General features: G+C 39.7%; 2 protein-coding genes across 5 annotated transcripts in view; one reads left to right on the top strand and one right to left on the bottom strand.

Annotated features, from left to right (window-relative positions):
- Positions 1–8,011, bottom strand: part of LOC104334393 (neuroserpin) — a 53,248-nt gene extending 45,237 nt beyond the window's left edge. The window contains exon 1 of one of the 3 annotated variants that reach the window (XM_075418371.1): positions 7,947–8,011. The gene's annotated coding sequence lies outside the window, so the exon portion shown is untranslated. Of the gene's footprint in view, positions 1–7,398; positions 7,674–7,877 lie in introns of those variants that run through there. The other 2 variants (XM_075418373.1, XM_075418372.1) reach the window with 2 other exon arrangements.
- A 179-nt stretch (positions 8,012–8,190) lies between these two features.
- Positions 8,191–23,248, top strand: PDCD10 (programmed cell death 10). Of its 2 annotated transcripts, none has more exons than XM_075418374.1 (8): positions 8,191–8,319; positions 14,688–14,902; positions 15,541–15,594; positions 16,947–17,064; positions 17,742–17,868; positions 18,243–18,321; positions 18,620–18,702; positions 20,406–23,248. In XM_075418374.1, the coding sequence occupies exons 2-8, from the start codon at positions 14,807–14,809 to the stop codon at positions 20,485–20,487; spliced, it is 639 nt and encodes a 212-aa protein (XP_075274489.1). In that variant the 5' UTR covers positions 8,191–8,319; positions 14,688–14,806; the 3' UTR covers positions 20,488–23,248. The 2 variants fall into 2 exon arrangements, with proteins under 2 accessions (XP_075274489.1, XP_075274490.1); XM_075418375.1 differs by lacking the exon at positions 8,191–8,319 and adding an exon at positions 8,420–8,975.
- Positions 23,249–23,678: the final 430 nt, after the last annotated feature.

The following is a 23,678-nucleotide window of genomic DNA, read 5'->3' on the forward strand; positions in this document are numbered from 1 at the left end:
GGGAAACATGGGAAGAAGTTGTTCATCAGCCATTTCTCTTGTCTCTGGCTTAAAAAGAAAAATCTTTCTGAAAAACCCCATGTCTGAACAAGCTCACATGGGAATGTGGTATTTCACAGACCACTGTTATTTTCTGTTTGAACTGGTAGTAATAAAACTGCTCCGTCTTACCCTAAAAAGAAAGCCACAGGTAGTACTCCTCACAGTTCTGCTTCCTTGCAATGGCATTTTCTGATGACAGAAGTACGGTGGGCAACGCCCCTTGGAGATGAAAGGAAGCAAAGGTTCACGTGCACACACCGCCAGAGCACAGAGCGCCACGGGCATAACAGAGGAAACGCTAGAGCCTGTGGAGGGAGATCTCCACGGTTAGGTCTGGGCACCGAGGGAGACTGATAAGACAGGTAAGTAGATGAAGAGGGAAGGCCCAATTCTGGTACAGAGGAACAACTGAAGGCAAAGGCAAAACATCCCTTCCAGACTTTCACTACTATCAGTTACGTACAACACATAATCCCTATCCTATAATACTTATGTCAACACTACTGCAAGATGAAAACAAGATCATAACCAAAGACCAAAATAGTGTTGAAAGGGCTCAGCTCTGCATCTCCTACTTTTACATTGTAAGCGCTCAATGGCTGTTCAACACCTCGCCTTCCTTCTCTTCAGAGATTCTCAGACATTGCTGTCCTCTTCCCAGCTCCTCAATTTGCAGACCTCCACTAACAGCTTCTTTGGATAGAGAAAACTGGGAGAACAGATGTGTTCACGAATTCTGTGACTGGACCAATTGCAGCCAGAGTCATAGGACAAAGAACAAAAGAATACGGGACATAGCACATGCAGTCATGAAACAAGATCTTATTTTTCATGCTAGACCATGGAGGTGTAGCAGGCACATTAAGCATTAAACTAGAAGTCTCTTCTGTCACCTTCAACTCAAACATGAGTTTTGTCAAATATTATCTAAGCCACTATTTTAAAAGTGTGGAGTCAGCTTTGGTTTTTTACTTTTTCTTTTTTAATTACAAAAAGACCTGCTGCCTGTAACATTACTGTGAATAAACAATGTTACTTCACTAAAAAGGTTTTTATTCACCATATGTAAGTGCACATGCTTTTAAAAACAAAACAGAATTACTACAGTGTTTTAAAAGTCCGTATCAGTTTAATAAGAAACTAGTTTATTCCTCTTTAGTACTTGTAAGAATCATTAGACATCTTTCAACTCCCACTAATTACTTTGTTTTTGGCAGACACTACTGTTTCCTCCTCCTGCTTTTTTGAATAAATCCGAAATTAAGAAGTCAATAAACTGACATATTTACAATAAAAATAACTTGGCTCACCTCTCTTCTTCCTCCCACTTCTCGTATCTCTCTTTACAGATTAAAACGTTATCGTTCACCTACAGGCTTTACATGTACTTACAGCAGTTTGGGTAGGGACCTCTTTCCTTTACATCAACAGCATCGCAAGTCGAAGACCTGATATTACAGTAAGCTGTTTGTGTTGTCTTAGGTTTTGATTAATATCTTTAAATAGGTTAGAAACTAGAGCAAATGCTTTTTTTGAAAAAAGATATCCGAGAAAGAAAACATCAGTTGCTTCAGTGAACTCAAGTTGCTATGTGAAGTACACAATCATTAAATGCTCCAAGAATGGCTTTAATTTAAATGTGGATAGAAAAGCATTTGAAAAAGGCAGTTTCAGTGCACCAATTAAAAAAGATGTCTTAAATCTTTAAACCTGTTTTCTGTCTAACTACAACTTACATAACTGAGATGTATGGGGAAAACTGGGGCAGCAAATATTACCTCAGACATCAAAAGCTCCTGAAAAATGATGCTTCGCTACACTGTCAAGGAAGGAGGCAACCTCCTGTGGCTAAGTGATCATGAGGAGTTCAGACAGGCTGTCTTTAGCAAAGCACCCATGCTCCTAACATTACCTTGACATGCCACAGTCAGTTAAAAAAATCATGTTGAAAAGTAGATGCCAAGTTCTCCAACCTACTCCAAACGTCTACATGGAAAATCAAGGGCTAGAATGGCATCGCTGCTCAAAAAGTGCCAGATGCAAAGTGCAACTAGTGAGCAAGTGTTTGGGCATATTATCTCACTGCAGAGGTCATTAAGGCGTTTGCTTTCCTGCAGCATCTGAGCAAAATTCTCAGAATTCAGTCAGAATTCCAAAAGCAAAATAAAGCCTTAAATATGTTCCTCAAAAAAGTTAGAAAGGAAATGATAGTTCTCTCTTCTCAGATGAGGAAGTCCCCCAAACCCACTGTGCATACAGAAACATGGATGACAAAAATAGATGAAAACAAAAGAGTACAGGAACTGAAGTTCTTCCGAGGTTTGGAGAGATCATTCACAGCCGGCAAATGCTTGGTTTTGTATATTTAAGAAATCCTACTGCACACATGGTACAGTTTCAATTTCAATTCTGACAGAATTGATCTTTCTAGAAACAGCCAATTGTCCATTAGTCCCATCAATTCATGGGTTTAGAATTGTCAGACACACACAGCAGATTAGAAATAGTTTACACTATTTAGAAATTATTTGTTTAGATGTAATGGTGAAAGACTGCAGGGCTGAAGTACATAGGTGGAAAGGTATCTCCTGATTAATAGGCTAGCTATTTGGTTAAAACTGAATACAACCACATTGTTTAACTTTCTTCTTCTAGACAGAATATTACTTGTCATTACTGATTCTTCCTAAAAGAATAGTCTCAAGGTCTGAAAAAATAGTTCTCCAGAATTATCATATTTAAACACTCAACTAAACCAAAAATCCTTTACAACACAGGTCAAATCTTATTAACCCAAAAGCCAGACACATATTTAACTCATTAGCTTGTATCAATAAGAAATTTTCCCTTTTCCCATCTCATAGCTACAGCTGCTTTGCAATGACTCTAAAAGACAAAAAAGGATGCAGATAACCCACACAGCTTTTATCACATTAGCCACAGTCTGCAGTTTCCATAACCATTAGCTTTGAAGTATACTAAACAAAGCAGAACATGACCTTACAGTTGATATTGTAATCATACCACATAAGAGCAATTCTTTATCATACACACTTTATTAAGGCCACCAAACGAGATGCTATGCAGAACTACTCAAAACACTAACAGGCAGAAAAGAACGCTACTGTTGCACAGCTGGGTGAAGCAGGCAGTAAGCCCACTACAAGGAGGGTTCGCTGCTTGTAAATGCAGAGTCACCAGCCAACTTCTGACACGTACCGCTCATCTTGGCTGGGCTGAGGGATAAACTAGAAGCAGAACACATGCATGTGTACGAGGCTAATAGCAAAAAAAATTGAAGCTTTTAGTTTTAAAATAATGCAATGTGATATGGCTTTACTTATTAGCAAAAGGCACTAATTATCATATCTACATTCATGTTTAGTACAGTATGTAAGCACCTTTTTAGAAATACAATTTTGGGGAGGGAAAATGAAAGAGATGACATTCTTTCAGAGAAGTCAGGAAGTTGAAGATATTTCATACAGGCATTCATCCTGCTTGAATTCTCACAGTACTATGTTGTTGCAGACCTTCTCCAACACAAAACCCTTTTCCAATGACTGTACTAAGCTATTTAGACTATAAAAAATACATATTCCCAATGTGATTGATGCAATTTATTTACACCCTGTCATTTTATACTGATTTAAACACCAAATAAGGAAGGAAAGTAAGTCCAAAAGTTTACCCTTATTATTTGTGTGATTTTTTTGTTGTTATTTGTCTTGAAGCAGAAAGCTTCATTATCTTCAGCACAATTTTACAATGAAATTTAAAGAAAACATGTTCTTACGTCAAGTCAATCATTGAAGATACAGGAAGTATTGCCCTTCCTCATGCAGGAATGCATGTCACTATTGCCACCCCAAGTTCCACTAACCTTTTATCATCTGGTTCGCAAGATTAGCAGTGCTCAAAAGACACTAATTAAACCCCAAAATTTTAAAGATATTTCCAAATTTAGCTACTCTGGTATTTCACGTATTTGAGGAAAAATACAAAGTTATCACTAATCACAGCTGACTACATAGACATTACACTGCCATGTAACCAGAGATACTGCCTGTATCAGGGATATGCAAGCGTACACAAAATAAGGAAAAATCAGGCATTAATTTTCAAAGTCATGTTTACACACCTATTTTTAACATTACTTTGAACACATAGCATAATTCAGGTGAGGACAGCCTAAAGACTGAGTAGAGGATAGATGTACCCTACATTAATTCATATTCGGGCTGTGTTTTACAAAGGCAGAATAACGTCTTGCCTACACAGAACACGGACTGTCAGAAATTTTAAAAGGTATTCAGCCGCTCCAAAAATACGTCTTCACGGATGATGAGCAACCAAATACTAAATTTGAAATTTTGAGGGGAAAAAAAAAAAAAAAATCAGATACATGTGGTGGTGCAGCCCCCCCTCACACCTGGTCATCCCAAAACCAGCCAATGTTGTATTCTTCCTTGCACTGCAAGAATAGCTAGCTGCCACACGGTGAATCGGGACAACTTCGCACCTTTCTTGTTTTTGTATGAGAGCAGCAAGCTGGGCCGATCAGGCATTCCCTGATTGCACCTGAATCTCCTGATGCCTGGAGTCGCATCTGCCTGGGAAACATCAGACTGTACATTCTGGGTAGTACTGAAATTGTATAGTTGCTGTCTGCACCATGTGGATTGTGACCGGCATGGAAAATTACTGCTGCCTAAAGTCAATTACCTTGAGACCCTACAAACAGGGGTACCAAGGAAGGCCCTCTGAGCTGTTCTGGTTTGCAGCAGGCTGCACCCAGTAACTCCCTCTGAGCGGGACACACCTCAGAGTAACTCACGAACTACCTGAGCTGATCTCCTTGAGATTCAACCTTCAACCTTTGAGAAATCATTTGAGCTGAAGCAAGTATTTCACTGAACTCCAGGGGAATTTTTATGACTGCATGAGTGTGTGAATCGATTCAAAACACAGTATTCTATTTCTTTGATTGTAATAGCAAATTCTTCTTAATCACTCAGTAAATGCTAAGTTAAACAGTGATTAATAGCTGCTAAATTCCTGTGATTCTCTTTAAACTGTGAACACACCCTGAATTGCCGCTAAGCATATTCCTTAGTCATAAACCGTTGTGATCTAAGGCCGATTCTGGATCCAGCTGCACCTAGGCTCCTCTCCGAGCAGGAGTTTAGAAAGCAAGGGGGTCCAGTCCAAACCTGGTGACTCAAGAGGAGGGTCTCCTTTCACCCTTACACCTTTTTTCCACTCTGTATAAATCATTTTCTACTCAAAACCCCCTTTGATTTTGTATTCCATTCATTTAAGAAGCAAGAGTGAACCTTGCCAACGAACTCTGTAATATCACATTTTCTAAATTTTCAGTAAAATCTTTCCTTGTAAGACCTCTGAGTGATCATTTAAGCAATCTAACCACTCATTTGCAACAATACATTAGTTGAAAAGGACTTTAAAAAGCTAAGAGTAGCTAGATCTTGATGTGAAGAATCCTACCAGTACTAACTCCTCTCCACTGCTACATTTTGTGACACATAAGAAGTTGAACTACTACACATAAGCATGATGTTTACATCTACAGAATAAATTTCAAAAGTTATCACAACAACGCAGTGTTCACAGACAAGTGCTCCTAGAACTCTGCCAGACTACATATGAACACGTACACATTCTTCTATATGAGAGAAAGAGATGAAAGGTAGCAAGAGACTCAAGTCTTAAGAACGAGGACAGAAACACATCACAGCAGCCACTTTGCAGCCCACAGGCGCATTAATTCCAGGCCACTTTTAGAATCAGCTTGAGCCAGCAGCGCCTTAGCTAAGGCATTTGTTAGGCCAACAGAAACACGGGATATTGTGTAATTTCAACAATGAATAAGTAAGTAGATGAGTGACAACTTCACAAGTACTGTCACATACATGTGAACAAATCATTCACTGAAAATAGCAGATGAGGAGACAAAGTCAAAGCAAATTTAAAAGCCCAAACTTGATCTCAAACTTGAGAATGTGAGCACACAAGACGGAGAATCTTGTGAACATAAGTTTTGGAACTAATGGCTGCATTTAACAGCAAACTTAACAAGCCTTCACCTTGTATTACCTCTTAAGTTGCCCTACATAATTCTGTAGATAAGCCACACCTTAAAGAAAAAGCAACAACCATTCCTCCCCCCTCACCTCCTTGACACTTATTCCTCATCACACTCAACCAAGCCACAATAATTCTGAAAAATACAATGGACATAAAAATAGATAACTATGAATCTGGTTCAAGACCTCTCTGCTTAAAAACAAAAAAAAAAAAAAAAAAAGAAAAAGAATCTGGAAAAGCATCACAAAATTGACAGAGGGGGACAGCATACTCCATCTGAAGCCTTCGCACCAGCAGGACTGCAGCTTTCTAGCTTTACTTTAGAACACGCTAATTTCACTGAAAGGATAAAACACCAGACATGCATTTGGCTGAATCTACGCTATAACACTTCGGTAAACATCTCTCACCTAAGCAGCAGAGCACCGCATTCCATCAGACTAAAGTACTGACCACATCAAAAACAATGAGACAAGAGCTGAGGAATTGGAGGTAGCAGGTGATTAATAATACACAACTCACACGCACTCTGCAAGTTTTCAGGAGTCCTTTAATATCAAGTTGCATGGAATATTTGATCATACATAGATCTGATTAAAACATAACAAGTTGGTTCAGGGAGCCGGAAATTCTGTACAGAAATACAATCCAGGTGCTTTCCCCCCCCCCCCAGTGTTCTTGCTCATGTACTCGAAGGTGATAAGGACTGGTAACGCACACGGCTACACACGTGCCCACGATCTGTGTGTCCCCACAGCCAGACACCACAGTCTTCCCGCTTCGCCATCTCAGTGCTGCAAGAAGTTACAGCCAACACTTGACAAGTTTAACAATTCACCTATTCCTCCACCCGTTCGCACCGGAGTTCATGTGTCTTGTTAGCATTAGGTAACACTAATCAGCGTTTACAAAACAGAAACAAGAGACAAATTCTCATAGTGGTGCATCAGAAAGGCAGGTACAAATCCACAACTGAGCAGCACTTCACCAACAGCGTTAATTTTAAATATAATTTAAAACTTTCAATCTTAAAGCATTTCAGTAACACAGTTACAAATAATACACAAATTTACTTAAGTTTCTTAGTAGTCAAAAGACAAAATACTCCATGCACACCTACGGCAGAGCAAACTGACAGAGCGAGCGTGCCCCACGCGAGAAAAGCCCCTCAAAAACGGGTTCCAGGAGCTCAGCCCCGGGCGGGCGGCGGCCAGCAAAGCCCCACCGGGACCCGCACCCCCTCCTCACCTCCTCCGGCACCGACGGGCTGTCGGGAACTACCGCTGCGAGACACTGCCCACGGCACAACTCGGAAACGAAGCGCTCGGCGCGAAGCGCGGCCGCCTCAGCTCCTCGTCGGCGGGAGCCGGCGCTTCGCTCCCCTCCGCTGCCGGCCGGCAGCAGCCGCCGGCGGAGAGACGGAGGGAGACGGAACACCCGAAGGAGCTCCGCGTTTGGCTTCAACCCCTCTCAAGTTCTCCTACCGCCGGGGAAGCGGCTCGGCTCCCGGCCGCCTACTCTCCTCTCCCCACCACCGCCTCCCCTCAGGCGGGAGCAGCCTCGTTCCCTCCCTCCCCTCAGGCGCTAACGGAACGCGGCGGCGCCTCCCCGCGCGGCGCGAGCCCAGGGCGCGGCGCGAACCCAGGGCGCGGCGCGAACCCAGGGCGTGCCGCCACTCCCACCGGTGGCCCCCCCCCCCGCACAGCCGCTAACCAGGACGCGCGTACCGAAACGGAGCGGAGAAAAGAGCTTCGCTCAACTTAAGAGACGAACCGGAGCCGCTTGAGCGCACTCACCTACCCACCGCTCCGCGCTCCGCCGCGGCTCTGCTCCCCCCCACCGCCGCCAACGCCGGGATAGTCTCACCCCCGCCCCGCCCCGCCGAGGCTCCGCCCTCCCCCGCCGGCCCCGCGCTCCGATTGGGCGCTCCCGCCTCTTTCTCCCCGCCTCCTTCCCCCCTCCGCCGCCAGTCTCCGCCCCTGCCGCCGCGTTGCATTGTGGGGCCCGTCGTGGCGGACTACAGGCCCCAGGGGCACCCGCGGCTACCGGTTTGTTCCGGGCACCGCCTGGCGTGTGGTAACCGCGGTGGACGCTTCCTCCTCGCAGGCGCTTCCGGCGCGGTGGCGAAGCCCACTCGAGAGCTGCGAGGGCTCCGTGGGTCGGGGGGAGGTGAGGTGCCGTGCCGTGCCTCGCAGCTGCCCTGCTTCCCTTCTCGGCCTGTGCCCGCGGAGGAGCGGGCGCGTCTGGAGGGCGGGGGGGAGATCCGTTAGTGTGCGCAGGGCCTGGCTCGCCCTGCAGGGCTGCGCCGCGTTAGAAGCGTAAAGCTGTTTCCAGCTTTGGGGCCTGGCTGAGAGGAGGCGCGGGGGGGGGACAGGGCCGCTCCCACCTCAGGTGAGCGCGGCCTCGGGCCTGGCCGTGCCGGGAAGGCGGAGGCCGTCCCTTCCCCTCCCCGCCGCGGAGAGGCTCCGGGCCTGCCGGGTGGGCGGCCCCGTTTCCTCTCAGGGGCGGTGGGGCTTGGGCTCGTCCTTCTCCCCGTCCTTTTCCGGCGGGAGGAGGCCGCCCGGGGCCGGATGTGTTATTATTTTTAGCCGGAGCCGAGCGCTGTCAGGTGGCCGCGGTGGGGGCCGGCGGCGCAGCCGGTGCCTCCTCAGGGAGGTGGGAGAAGAAGGTGTCTCTTCCTCCCCTCCCTCGCCAAGCTGGCGGCCCCGGGACCGCCCCGCGGGGGCCCGGGTGTCCCAGTAAGCTGCTTCCTGTGCTGGTGAGTTTGGTCGGCTCCGTTCCTGTCGCTTACACGTACCGGGGCGCAGGCTGGAACCTTCGGCCAGGTCTGTGCTGTTCTGTTATCAGAGGCACTAATTGTCCTCCGGTATTTGTTTGCTTGTTGGAACGTATTTGTGCGTTTAAACTGGCTTGCCTGATAGAGTAATAGCTGTACTTTCAGGTTCCCAAAGAGGAAAGAAGAGAAATGGGGATGTGTTGTTGTGATTCTGTATGCTAAGAACCATGGCCCATTTCAGTTATACTGTATAATAATTTTAACGTTGTCAACTAGTGAACACAGTGCAGGAGGGTGTAGCTGCCCATGTGGTAGGCAGAGAAAAAAGCTGGGTGTATTAGGAGAGACTAAATCACTTCCATTTTGAAGTTCAGCCTCGCAACAGAATATGGACTAACTGTGAGCCTGGCTTCAGTGTAGCCTTGTTTTGTTTTTTTTTTAAATTGATAAGATTCTAAAAATAGACATCTTTGGTTTATTGGGAGTTTGTGTGATTTTTGAATTAGTCATACAAATTGCTCGTACAATAATCAAATGCATAAGCAGTTATACTTTGTCAGAGTGAACTCAACTGTAAGTGGCTATTGTATCTGCATGGAGATGTTTGAAAACCACATTTCCCTATTCTGGTGAGAGGTGCTTAAAGATACTTTTAAACGTTCAATGCTATTCTCTGGTGACATTCCTTTTATTAAATCTTCAGTGAAAATGCTAGGTGTAAGAGTTAGTAGAATGTGGAATCAGTGCAGTAGAGTACCTTTTTAAGTTTCTTGTTATCTTTACTGTTTTGAAAATACAGAGATTGTTATTGTAACAGTGGATCCGTATGCCAGTTTCAGTGAATTCAACCACACTGTCACAAAGCCATGTCGGTTTTAAAAAGAAGGTAGTTCCGTATCAGAAGCACAAAGCCTTTAAGCTTTGTACCATATAGTCTAAGTTATACAGGGGGAAATAATTGCAATCTATAATTGAAATACAGTGCTGGCAGGTTAAGTTACTGTCTGACAAGGAAAAAGGAGTGTAGGTTTTTGATTTAAGTGACCATTAATGAGGGAAACTTAGTTGCCAAGCTATGTGTGGGGTATGCATGTAGAACATACTCTGCAATTCTTTTTGCTTCTGTAAAATTTGTAACTGTAATTAGTAAATTACCTAAACTCCCTCCTCCCGTGCACATTGGCTTTGCCAATAGGAGCCAAGCTCTTTGCCTCTGAATTCAGCCTAGAATTCATGCTGCTGTTTCCCTTCCCCCACTCATTCTTCCTGAATTTAAATGAGTTTTTTCTGGTAACTCAGGGGTCTCGGATCAGCTTAAAGGTAAAGCCTCCTTTTGAATCCTCACTGCAAAAAGTGCAGCAGAACTGCTTGGCAGTAAGGATAGCCTTTTCTAGCAGGAATAGAGCTGTAACTTTTGCTAGAAGCCAACCATTGAAATAACCATTCTGGTAGATCACTGCCTTAGACCTTGTTCCTCTTCAGTACTCTTCTAAAAAAAGAATATTAATGTCTAAGTGCTTAAAGTTTTCCAGATCTAAGGTAGATGGAGTCTGGAGAAGGGAATAGAGACAACGGGAGTGCATAAGTAGATCTGGTGACATAACTGAAGATTGAAACCCTGCTGATTGATACCTAATGCTTCTGTTGGTGTAAAACTCTTTAAAAGGTGTAATCTTGAGCACTCTTCTCTTTAAACGCTGTTTCAAAAGATAGCTTTAAACAAACACCTTTCTTTCATGGGTACCTTGCTTGTTTTCATGCTGGCCAATGAGCAGATGTGGGTTTGGGGAAGGTTACTGCTCTCTGTGGTCATTACGTTCTTACTAAGTAGCTCTGCAGTCTGCTGCTTGGTAGTAGTGCATGACCAAAAGTCTGTCAGTAAACGGCGCAATTAGAGAAAGCAGATGGTCACCTTAGATACTGATAACAGCAGTTGTACATTTTGGGAAGTGTGTTTTTTTGCTATTTACCCTTTTTGGAAGTTTATCTTAATGCATTTTTTTTTGTGATAAAGTTCAGTTGAATGATTTCAGAGATCATTGGATGGGTATGGGGGAACAGGTCTATCAAAGAATCCTTCCAAATTTTATTCCTCATCTAAAATATACCAGTTTTCTCAGTGCTTGCTGAATAGCTGGGATAATACTTTAGTGCTGGAACTTACAGGTTAGAATGTAAAATTTATACTGACAGTGAATATATATACTCCATGTTAGTACATCTCTTGGAATACAGCTTGATGCAGCAGGATTGTATTAGCTGGAATCTTAGCATAGTGTTCACACTTAGATTCTCTTTAAATTCCCTGTACCATTCTGTGCATTCTTGCTGATGGTTGATTTCTCCTGAGGATGTAGCATGAAGCATGACTTCTAAATGCACGTATGCAGATTTGAATCTGTGGGATCAGTGTAACAAAAAAGATCAGGCTTGCCTGTAGATGAATATTTGGCAGTCTGTCTATGCTAGACAGCATATCCTACTATCCTTTCCCTGTCTTCCCCCCAGACCAATTAACAAGTTTGTCAGCTAACACCTTTTTTGCATCTCTTAGCAATTTGCTGGGATTTTCCAAACCATGTGCCTTCATTGTGCTGTTCTAATAGATAGCTTCTCATGGAATCTTACTCCATTTTTTTTTTTCGAGGATGTAAAAAAAACGATTGGCAGGTGAAACGGGGGTAAACTCATCTCAAATAAAAGACTCTCTTGATATTGTAGTGAACTGAAGTTTTCAGAAGACAGTGTTGCATAAAGCTTGGCAGCTATGCAGATGGCTGCTTTTGATCACATACCAAAAGAAATGCTGAAAGCTCCTAGTTGCTGCCTCATAATGTGTGTTAAACTTTGTCTTTAGTCAGGCCGTTCTGAAGGCTAATGGACTTTCTAATAATTTGTCAAAATAATAGGGAGATTTGGTCAATAATCTGGATTGAGACCTTCTTCAGATATTTGTATGTCATTTAGTGCAGCTATGAGAAATTAATTTTCTGTAATACAAATAAATGTTTGTGGGGTGTGTGTGTGTGAAGATTTTTATCCCTGCTGTTTAACAGTAGCAGAGACTGTGGTGCATCTAAGTTACATGTGGAAGATGTGAAGAAGTTGCTCTCTAGCTGCAAAGACAAATAGTTGGCAATGTTAGTAGTCAGATACTTGCATGACACTACCTGATGTATCTTCTGGAAAATGGGAAGGTTTCTGGAATAACAAACCACCAGTGTGATATATTGAGGATATTCCTTTTCATATGTTGGCAAGAAAAGTATTTGATGTTCTTGTGTGATTTCCTGTGTGCATGTGTATTTGAATCTACCTCTTGTCTTCAGTCGCAACGCTTGTATCCTTTGTGTTCATATAAACCCAAGGTTTTGTATTTTGTTTGCAGACTGTCAGTGTCTGGTAAAGGGGTAATAGATGGTGTGTAATTGTTTTTATATGGAAGGTTTAACTGTACTGTGGATTAGTAACAATAGCTTTATGGCTCTTCAGGAGAAAATGAGTTCATTGTAGTCCACAGTGTAATAGGTTTTCATCATCATAAAAATCCATCATTTCAGTTAGTATTTCCTTTTCTTTGTGGCTACTGCTAACCCATAAAACCAGAGTAATTGTATCTAATGGTTATTTTGTCCTTTTTTGCCCTTCTTCCTATGATCAAAAATCTTTTGGGTAGACTAGAACAATGTTCAGCAATGTTCAACGACCTGATTTAACTGTTTCAAAAACTTACTATGTTGAGAATACAGTACCCTAGATAGAAACTTGCAGTAAATTAATCTGTGAATGCTGTCTTCAGTGGTGCTTGTTAGTGTAGCATGTTGCATGAGTACATGTTTTTACTGAACTTCCAGAAACACAGAATTCAACAGTAAAACAAACAGCTCTCCATCCACTCTGCCCTTTACATGCCAGAGTCTTTAGTGCAGGGAATATGCACGCATAATAAATAGCACAGCTAGTACTTGCAGTTGTGAGTGAAAACTTGTTCAGACAAGTTCCCTTCCCCCCCATGTGAGTAGACCTTGCATGAATTTATGTAACTCTGAAACAAGTTCTTAAAAGATACTCAACTTTTTAAGGAATGATAAATATTCACTGGTATTCTTCCATGTTCTTGACAGCTGTAAAATATCTATGGGTAGGTGATAAAAATGTGAGAGTCATGATTTTTGCAGTTCCATCCATGTGGACGTATTTCATCTCTACAGACCCCTTTTTAAAGGCTCAGTAATTCTATGGCTATAGGAATCTGCACATTTATGTCATGTTGAAGGGTTGGAACAGTAAGAGAAACAAAGATGAGATTTTGCAATAAGTAGTCCATGTCAGCAGACTTGTATAAGGAGCTGTTGCTTGTTACTATATTCATGTTTAATTTTTCTTCAAATGGTGTTTTAACGGCTGGCTGTTTCTGTAGTGTGATCAGTTCTTCAGGTTTTTTTCACTTTTGGGTGTGCCTAATCACATGCTTAGATGAGAATGCATGATATTTGTAGTCATCCAAGTTCTTCTCTGTGCTTACTGTAATCAATAACAAATTTCACTTGTATAATTTGTAGCTAAACTGCTATATACGTGCCCTGGGCAAAAAAGAATTATCTGTTCTTCTGTTTAAACAGCCTGAAGATTTTGAGCCAGTGCAGAGCATTGTGAGGAATATAGCTTGAAGAAATATCTTGGCCTTTTTTTTAACCGGTTCATACTATTGAGAAGTGATATTGATTACTGTAGTCGCTTCTTCTGTTTCTTAAAAAATTCACTTTTTTCACTTCTTACTAAAATATCAATAAAATCAGTACGCAAATGTAGAAGTGCTTGGTGTCTGAAGCTTTTTAGGAGGGGAAAAAACCCTCCTCTAGTGTATTAAATACTCCAAGCAAATCTAAAAATTAAAACTTAATATCTTTCTGTGTATCTTTATTCCTAACATGGACTTTAGGTCTTCAAATTCAATTATGTTATATAAAAATATTTTAAAAGAATCTTACGAACAGAAGATATAGCAGACTGTAACAAAGGCTTCTTATGAACTGCAGGGTGACCCTTTTTCTTTTCCATGTAATTTTTAAGTCTGAGCAATGATCACTCCATTTTGAATATGATGAGTTGGACTGGGTGGAGAACTTCCAAAAATTAGGTTCAGTTACTGGAACAATAATTTTCCGTTGATTTAACATAGCTGTTGACACACCCTGAGTGGAAACATGACCTAAGACTTTTGCTTATATAAAAACAAAGATGTAGTATTTGGAATTAAAATGGGTAGGAAGTAGGCACTGATCTCCAGCAGAATCACAGCTTGATGCATATGCAAAAATGCGGAGTATTTATAGGTAGTCTTAACGTTAATTTTCATAATGTATCTGGGTTTTGGGTTTACAGCATGTAATGCTTCTTATGTATGTGAGTTGTCAGGAATCTTAATGCGGCTGCTTACGAATGGTGGCAAGACTTTTGTAGTACCTATAAAATAAAATTGTTTCTTTCAGGAAAATTAATTCCCTAAGAACTGGAAGTAAAACACTTTTGGTAGTACCTTACCCTTTAAAATACCTGTTCACTTAACAGATTGCAGGTAGGGTTTTGAAGTTACATGAAGTAATCATTCTGTATTTACTCAACTCATGTAATAAGTAATTCTTTGTTTCTATACAGTAAAATATTAATGTTATTCTGTGCCTGTTCATTTTTATAACTTACCAGTCATGAGCATTCATAATTTTGTGTGTTTTTTGGCTTTTCCCTTGCACAACCTAAGGACAATATACTTTTCAAGTTCTTCAAGTATTCTTGCACCACGAGGAGAAAAAAGAAACGTTGCAGTGAATGAGGAGTTTTTTGCTTCTATAGTGTTTTCCTTCAGAAGTGGGTCTTTGAATGAGGATGACAATGGAAGAGATGAAGAATGAAGCAGAGACCACTTCTATGGTTTCCATGCCTCTCTATGCTGTTATGTACCCTGTCTTTAACGAGGTAAGCCACATTTTGCTTTACAATGTCATAATCCCCTTTACGTTGCGAAGTATGATCACCAGGCTGCTCATCTTGATTGGGAAAGCTTCATGTCAAACACCATCTTCTTTCTGTGCATTGGTTTACCCTTTTTTCCATGAATACAATTTCATGCTCATCAAAGATTGCTAGTTGTCTTGGCCGTGATCTTTTTTCTTAGCTTTTACAGAGGATTTTCACAAAACTGCTAGGTCCTGCATTCTGTGTCAGGAAGTAATGTACAATTGAATGTGCACCTGTGAACAGCTTGATACATTTTAATTTTGCTGCTAATGGCTATAATTTAATAAGATATTTGTTTTTCTGTGAGTATGAGATGGTCAAGCTGTTCTCAAAAGCTTCTGTCAGATTTCTGCTGTAGGCTGGATAAATGCAAAACATGTCCAGTGATGTGTTTGATTTCAGTGTGTTTTAATTTGGGGGGAAGTCTTTCCTTTGGGATCAAACTTTATAGTATCACTGCCTCAAATGAGACCAGTAATTTGAATGCTTCTGTCAGTTCCCTTTTTCATTATGCTATATAAGGCAAGGCATGACTACTTGACTTGCTTTGTTCTGATGACATTAGAATTGTTAATAATTCTAAACTTTTATTGCAGCTAGAAAGAGTAAATCTATCTGCAGCTCAGACACTGAGAGCAGCTTTTATTAAGGTGAGAAGTAATTTGAAGAATGGTTGTTTAAAAGGTAAACCGTATATAATGATGCTAAAAAGTCAGCTGTCTTGTTTCCTTGTGTCTTCATGTTTGAAGACCGCATCCTTGATCCAATAGTCTGAAAATAAAGTGCACAATTGCATAGACTGTAAGTTTGAGATGTCTGTAAATTTTGAGTAGAAACCTGAATGCTACGAGCATATAGAGCAATTTTAAGCAAACAGAATCTTGTCTTGTCCATGTAGTACAGAAGCTTAAATGATAAATCAGTCAGTGAAGGTAATAAGGTAATAAGCTTAGTCTAAATATGATATGATTTTGTAGAATAGATGCTCGTGAGAAGTAGGCCTGTAGCAGACTTTGAAAATGGTTTACAAAGTGAATGGTAATGGGATTATTTTGTGGATGAGGGTAAGTTCAATGCTTGTATTTGCATCCAGCAGTAAATGGAAAAAAGATTCTTCTAACTTCTCTGTTATACTCTTAAAGAATGAAAATACAGATATTTCTTTATACTGCTTTATTGAAGTGGTGATCTTCTGAAATTCTTTAAATAAAAGTAATTGTAGACATGATGTATCTTAACATGTGAGCTGTGCAACTAAGTAATACGTCCTTGTTTATACACTAAGATTTAAGCGTACCTTGACAGTCTTAAGTCTCAGCTAGAGCACATGCAAATTAAATGTTTTTATAACTGGTGGTAAGGAGTAAAGTTGAATGCGAATAATGTAAAAACTTAGATATTGGTGGAAATGGTAGTGCTAGCTATAAAAACACACCTTCATTCTTATTCAATGCAGCATAATTTTTTTTGATAGCAGCACAGGTAGTGTGATTATCTCCAATGTTAGTCTAGCTTGGCTTTACTTAGATATGTCATCAGTCAAAAGGTTTTTTTCTGGAAAAGCAATTCCAAGATTATGTTTGAGCATATGATGTGATTCATAAAAGGCACATTTATAAAATGTCATGTGGAAGACGGGGGAGTAGCACCTGTGTTTGAGTGAATTAAATCCCAATGGATACAATATCTTTGTCTCAAAACGTACTGTTTATGGACATGTAATGCGATTTAGAATTTAATGAGAGTTTTATTCAAATTGAAATGAGTGGAAAGGCTTATTAGAAAAGTTGTTTATACAAAACAACTGATGTAATCCAAGAAAAGTGGATGTTGTAATGGAAGAATGCCTTTCAGTGTAATCTGCTAGTTTAAAGCCATTAGACTTTTAAAGTTTCTAGCAAACTCCTGCAGTGTATGAAGCAAGTTATATGAAAATCTGCCTTTGTGCTTGTAATGTTTAGGTGTTGCATATTTATGAATAAAGATTTTCTTTGCCATACAGGCTGAAAAAGAAAATCCAGGTCTTACACAGGACATCATTATGAAAATTTTGGAGAAAAAAAGTGTGGATGTGAACTTCACAGAGTCTCTCCTGCGTATGGCAGCTGATGATGTAGAAGGTAACGTCATATCTCTTACGTTGAGCAAGTGTATGTTTAAATACCCTGTTAAGTAGGAACATGCAATTCTCTATGCCTGTTTTCAGAAGAGGTTATTTGTTTCTCAATAGATTTTTTTTTTTTTTTTTTTTTTTTTTTTTTTTCCAGCATGGTAGCAGAATGTTTGTATTTTCTGAATACCTCTTTTGGAGAAGTTTAATCTCCCTGGAAAACATACTTGGCTAATAAAAGAAAGAAAATGAATGTTTAGAACTATGTTTATATGGGTGCATGTTCACCTCTTGCAATGCTAACAGAATAAAAGCATATATGGAGTATAATATTCACCTTCCTTTTCTATATTTCAAATTAAAAGTGGTAGTTATACTGTTAGAGAAGGGGAGTATACAGTAGGCTTTAAGTTACTTTAATACTGCTTTGATTAGTGTAGTGTCTTCAGTGTCTCAAAGTAAGATGGGCTCTTTTTCCAAGTTGCAATAAGAAACATTATTGTTGCACTATGTTTCTATTGGTGTAGAGTGTATTCACTGCAGTTTTCTGGTCATGGCTGTTTTCGTGCTGTTTGCCTTCAAATGTAACAGGGCAATACTGCTGCGCTTTATGAACTAGTGTTTTTAGCTGTCACTAGGGACTTGAGGAAAAACTAATGGTATTTTTAAATATGTTCTTCTTGTTAGAGTATATGATTGAAAGACCAGAACCAGAATTCCAAGATCTTAATGAAAAGGCACGAGCACTTAAACAGATTCTTAGTAAGATTCCTGATGAGATCAATGACAGAGTGAGGTTTCTTCAGACAATCAAGTAAGTACTCTGTTACGTATTTTTCTGCAGAATGAGGAGTCAAACTTTTTATTTAAATCTGAACGTTCAAATTCTGTAGGAGATGATAGCAACACTGTTCCCGTTGGAAAGGAGGCTGATCCTCACTTACAAATGAATGGACGGAATTGAGAGGTTTTTAACGAGAGCCTGGCATTACTAGACCGAACTTGCTGATTCCTAGTTTGAATTCCTGTGTCACTGGTCTAGCTCTTTGCATTTGGTCTTCCTACATCCTGTTTGGCACTTTGTAGAGACTGGTTTAAGAAGTATTTAACTACTAGAAGGGGATTAAATTCCAACATTTGAATAGGATAGCTTAAGGATATTACAAATTATTTTTTATTGCCAAATAGGGACATCGCGAGTGCAATAAAGGAACTTCTTGACACAGTAAATAATGTCTTCAAGAAATACCAATACCAGAACCGGCGGGTATGTGCAATAACTTTTTTTATACAATATTTTTAATAGTGTAAGAGGAACCTTTTGATCAAAGGATGAACAGGAGAGCTTCAATGGTCAATGGCATAATACTTCAGGATTGTTGTAGGGGAGGTTTCAGCAGTTTTATAGGAAGAGGGTGATTTCTCTGCATGTGTTCTAAAAAAAAAATAAATCAAATTTTCTATAACTATGTAATGTTAGCCAATCTTCAGTTGAACAACAAAATTCTGACTGTACCAAATGATATGTGAACTAAGACTCCGTTCCTGGTGGTTTTGTTTCTTAGGCACTTGAGCACCAAAAGAAAGAGTTTGTAAAGTACTCCAAAAGTTTCAGTGATACTCTGAAAACCTATTTTAAAGATGGAAAGTAAGTATGTTTTTATATTAACATTTTATGTAGTGAAAGGTCTTGTTGATGAATGGGGGAAAGGAAGACAAGCTTTTGGGTGTAAGCTACCTTCTTCAGGACTTGCCAATTTTTTTTCCTCACCTGTATCCACAGACCATCATGACTGCTTTAAAATACTTTTATTCTTTTTGTAATGTGTTTAAGGAAAGGGATATCTGTTAAATGCACCACCATACAAGATCCATGTACGTTATTAGCTTTGAATTTGAATATGTGACGTTAAATTTCACGGCCTTGTGTGTGTTTTTCAGTGTATATACAAGGACCAAAAATTTGACTGCTGTATTGAGGAAAGTGATCTACCTATTTGAAATATCACTTGCAAACACTAAACATCTGTGCAGTGTTTTCGTTGATTTACATTTTTATTGGCATTTCTTCATAGATCTTCATAGTGCTTTGCGGTATTTGGAGTTTCTCAGCTGATTAATCTTTTCATATTTGAACATTTTAGTCTTCAAACTGAGGCTTTTTTTGGGTCTTCACCGTGGGTTTTGAAGTCACTGTTCTTGTATAATTCCCTGTAGTGACTGTTTTGGATGAGTTTACCCCCCTCGGATTTTGACAATTGCCAGAGTGTTCTATGTGCTACTGTTTTTAAGATGAGAACTAATTTTCATGCCTGGTCTTGTTGAGCTTGGTAAAGACTAAGGGCACCCGGGGATGGTGCATTACTAAAAGAGAGCGAAGTCTTGAGACCAGCTGTGAATAATACCTTGCTCCTATCAAAGCATTCTTTTTGTTTTTTTCTACCTCTTGTTGAAACTGGGCCTAAATTTGGTTATGATACCAAAAGGAGAAATTTAGACCCTGGTAGCTTTATAATTACTGAACAGATGTATAGATAAGTTTTCATATGAGCTCGGTCTAAATGGTCTCAGTTGACTAGAAAACTATTTGACTGAAAAATGGGGAAAGGGTTATATGTGTTTGTGTGTGTACCCCAACCATACTGAGAGATCAGCTTTGTTTAGACCAATGTGAAGTGAATGCTGTGTATTGTGGGCATAAGCTTAAGTGTGTTGGACATTATCAGTATTGCAAGAAGTCCCAGGTAAGGCTTGTATTTCATATCCTGGTGGAATCAGAAGTAATTTAAATCTGAAGTGCATGTTGAATACAATACCCTGCTCTCACCAGAGGGTAACAGCATTAAATAAAAGTCATGCTAACAGGCATCATTACTGAGCTGAGAAACTCAGTGACCCCACACCTCTTTCTGAAAAAAAAAGGTAATTAGGTACTATGTTACTTCCATATGGGTGCATACTTGGTATTTCTTGAGGAAAGAGTTGCAAATTCTGAAATTACTAGGGGATGAAATGTTCAGCTCTGAAAAGAACAGGCATTTAATGATCATCTGCTCCACTCTTGGTTATCTAAAACCCCAGAACTAAATGACTGGTATGTCAATGACAATTGAGAGCCAAAGTCCTTAAATTCATGCCAATAAACATAGTCTTTCTAGGATTAGCTACATAATAAGTCTATCTGTTTGCCAGCAGTAAGCTTCAGGTAGATCATGATAGGGTAAAACATCAATACATTTCCAATTTGCAGAGCCTAGATGCCAGTATATTTAGTTGCCTAAACTTAATGCTGTATTTATTGAATGACATGTTTCTAAAAATGTCTGAAGCAATATCTTTCTCTTTCAACAGGGCAATAAATGTTTTCATAAGTGCCAACCGACTAATTCATCAAACCAACTTGATACTCCAGACCTTCAAAACTGTGGCCTGAAAACTGTAAATGTTGAGAGTTGTACTTTTCAATGGTGGATAGGATACCTTTATATGTAAATTTTAAAGTTTTGACTGTATAAATTATCAGCCCCTCTTGAGGGGCCTAATGCAGGATTTTGAATGGGATTATTGCCATCTTACACCATATTTTTGTAAAACATTGTAGCTTAATCATAATCTCACAATGAAGATTTTGCATCACTTTTTGCTATTATCATTCTTTTCAGAATTATAAGCCAAAAGAATTTACGCCTTAATGTGTCATTATGTAACATTCCTTTTAAGAATTGTAAATATTTGGTGTTCTGTTTCTGACATTTTAACTTGAAAGCAGAAAACTGCAAGATTATGTATTTAACAATATTGGTGGCAAATATTCAATAAATAGTTTACATCTGTTAGACTGTCTTTTTGTATGTGAACAACAATGCATAACTCATCTTTCTAGAACTGCAGAACATTAATTAAATGGAAAAATTTATTTGTGTGCTTAAAGCTACTGGCAGTTGAAATCAGTATAAAATGAGGGGTTTTCCTTAAAGCCGAGATTTTTTTGACTGTGATCTAATACTAGACCAGAATACCAGAATAATTCTATTAAAATGTCTTTGGCAAAATAATAAAGAACCCCGGAAGTGAGGTGTGCTTTTGTTTTTGATAGAAACTAAATCCCGTTTCTTTCTTAATCTTCTGTTGGTGGTGAATTAACAGGTGTTTACTCCTAGACTACGCTGAGGTTTTGAGCAGAGAATTACTCTAAACCTATGCAGCTGACTGTGCACCAAAGGGTGAATTTAAAATACTAAGCTAACTGGGGTTTGTATTGGTACCCTTTTGAGAGAGAGGAGGAGAGAAGATAGAACTCTTCCAGGTAGCACTGGTGATGTCTATACTATGCATGCCATAAGGCAACTCTTTTTTTTTTTTTTTTTTTTTTCCAGGGACTGATATCATGTGAGACCTCAGTTGAAAAAACTTGTCTATGTAGGTGGTTAAGAGCTGATGGACAGAGTCAAATCTTATCATTGTGATTTCATGGTAATCTTTCACAAGTTCTGATTAGTATCTTGCATGGCCCTTTGAAGTGCACCTTGAGTTTATTTTGAGATAGAATTGTTATGGAATAAACTTCTGAAAGTCTTCACCGTGTTTACATGGCCATAACTAGTAATTTTTGGGAAGAAGGTGAAGCAGTTTATAAAGCTGCACAAGCTGTTGCAGGAGGATCACTTCAGACTGAAAGAGCACAATTGCTACAGAACTCTTCCTTGTTTAGGTATAAATGACGAAGAAAAGGTACAGCCAGACTTTTCTTGCACACTGGCCAGGTGCCGTATTGCTCATGTGGGGCAAGTGCCTTATCCGGATTTCAACAGCTGGGTCTTTGAATTTGCTTATCTGCTTAAATGATCTAAAAGGGGACAATGATATCTGCAGCCCTCCAAAATAGCATGGGATGTTCTGCTGTGTATCTGTGCTTGGAAATGTTTCCTTGATGAAAGCACTGACTGTAGTGAAATAAAACAAAAATGTGAAGGAGAGTATGATGTAAAAATAAGTTCTTGGGAGTGTGTGGTGTGAATTTCTTGGTTACATAAAGCTATAAACAGAACGTGGTCCTTAAACCTTGCTGCTCAGGCTGTTTTCTGTTTTGACAGTGGTGTTCTGTGTTTACTAGGAAGTTGAGCTTAGTAACATGACAAAGGGATGCATATACAATTTATAGTTAAAAATTTTGTTATTTAAAGCTTTGCATGCTGAACTGTCATTTCTTGGAAAGTGGTAGAAGAGAAGCAATGTTAGCAGCTACTAAGGAGGTAGTCTGACTAAATTACGGTAATATTTAATTTGCATCTTGGAATTCTGTAAGTAAAAAGGTTGAGTAGTCTTCTTTGCGGATGATGTTAACTTAAGTTGTAGCACCAAAGGGCGTAATGAAAACTAATTAGTCAGGTAGAAGAAAGGGAAAGGCACCTAGAGTTTCTGATACTTCATTTGTCTGGAAAGGAGTGCTTGGTACTGGGGGGACTGTACCAGTGGCTCTTAAGGAGAGACACGTAAGCTTGGGTTATGCTTTGTGAATTGGACTTAATTCCAATGAAATTCTGAGATTTTTCTGTCTTCTTGGATAGAGGGACAGTAGCTAGTGTTGACAATCGTTAGCTGAATGATATCATGTTTATGTCTGCAGGTGTAGTAAAAAAACAAAATTTACTTGAGTCCCAAACAAGATGCTGTGTTATACCCTGTGCATTGATTCCTTGAAGTTAAAATCAAAGAGGCTATCAAGAAATGATCATCAGTTCTTCCTAAAAATTTCATTGGGTAAAAGGTACAGGGCTAAGCTGCAGGTCAACTGGCCAATATGTTTTATTCATAACCTCACTGTGGTTTCTTTTTGTTACCCTTAAAAGTAATGGCAAATTACTCGTATTCAATGTCTGGTAATGAGAGAACTTGATGTCTTCAGGTCACACTCTTCTGTTGTGTGCAGTGAATCCATATCTAGTGGTCTTACAAACTTTCTTTTCCACTGAGTATGCGCTGGAGCACGTCTGTCAAATTTTATTGTGGTTTTGCACTTTATTATTCAAGTTACCTGGGTAGCTAAAGACAAGTGTCTCTTAAGAATTTCTAATACAGCAGTTAGTGTTGCAAAATGCTATTAGAAAATTTCTGCTGTGAATGTGAATTATAATTAATATGATAATGTTAACATACAGAAAACCAATCTGATAAACAAAATAAAACTTTGTATATTTGTTAATGAAGCAAAGCAATGTCTTAATCACTTGTCTTGATCTTTCTCGGCCTATAAAGAAATGAAGAAAAGCTTAGACTGAATTATTTCTGGTTAGAAGCTTCTTGTTTTAGTACTGATATAAAGTTTTGTTTAAAAGTCTGTAAGATGTGCCAGGTGCCCAGCTTAATACAAGCTTTATCTGGAGTTGACATAAAGTGTTAAGTATGAAATTTCACAGTGTTCTGGTGTCAGAACTACTTTTTATCCAGACAGTAAGATGAGATAGTACCAGTCTTGATCCAGCGTTATCTTTTCATGTAGTCTTATCTAGATTACCACTGAAGTGTTCCTTCTCAGTGTTCTTTTTGGATCTTTCTATGTCAAGGGGAGACATGCCTTGTTTATTCTGCAGGTGTTATCTGATGTCTATTGTACAAAGAGACTGT

Source organism: Opisthocomus hoazin, chromosome 4 (assembly GCF_030867145.1).
Source record: "Opisthocomus hoazin isolate bOpiHoa1 chromosome 4, bOpiHoa1.hap1, whole genome shotgun sequence".
Lineage (NCBI taxonomy): Eukaryota > Metazoa > Chordata > Aves > Opisthocomiformes > Opisthocomidae > Opisthocomus > Opisthocomus hoazin.

What these genes read in the sequence shown, in the direction of transcription:
- PDCD10 (XM_075418374.1), top strand. Translation starts at nt 14,807, where the DNA reads ATGAGGATGACAATGGAAGAGATGAAGAATGAAGCAGAGACCACTTCT. An exon ending in TGAGAGCAGCTTTTATTAAG is followed by an intron (nt 15,595 to 16,946) that starts GTGAGAAGTAAT and finishes TTTGCCATACAG; the next exon opens with GCTGAAAAAGAAAATCCAGG. An exon ending in AGGTTTCTTCAGACAATCAA is followed by an intron (nt 17,869 to 18,242) that starts GTAAGTACTCTG and finishes ATTGCCAAATAG; the next exon opens with GGACATCGCGAGTGCAATAA.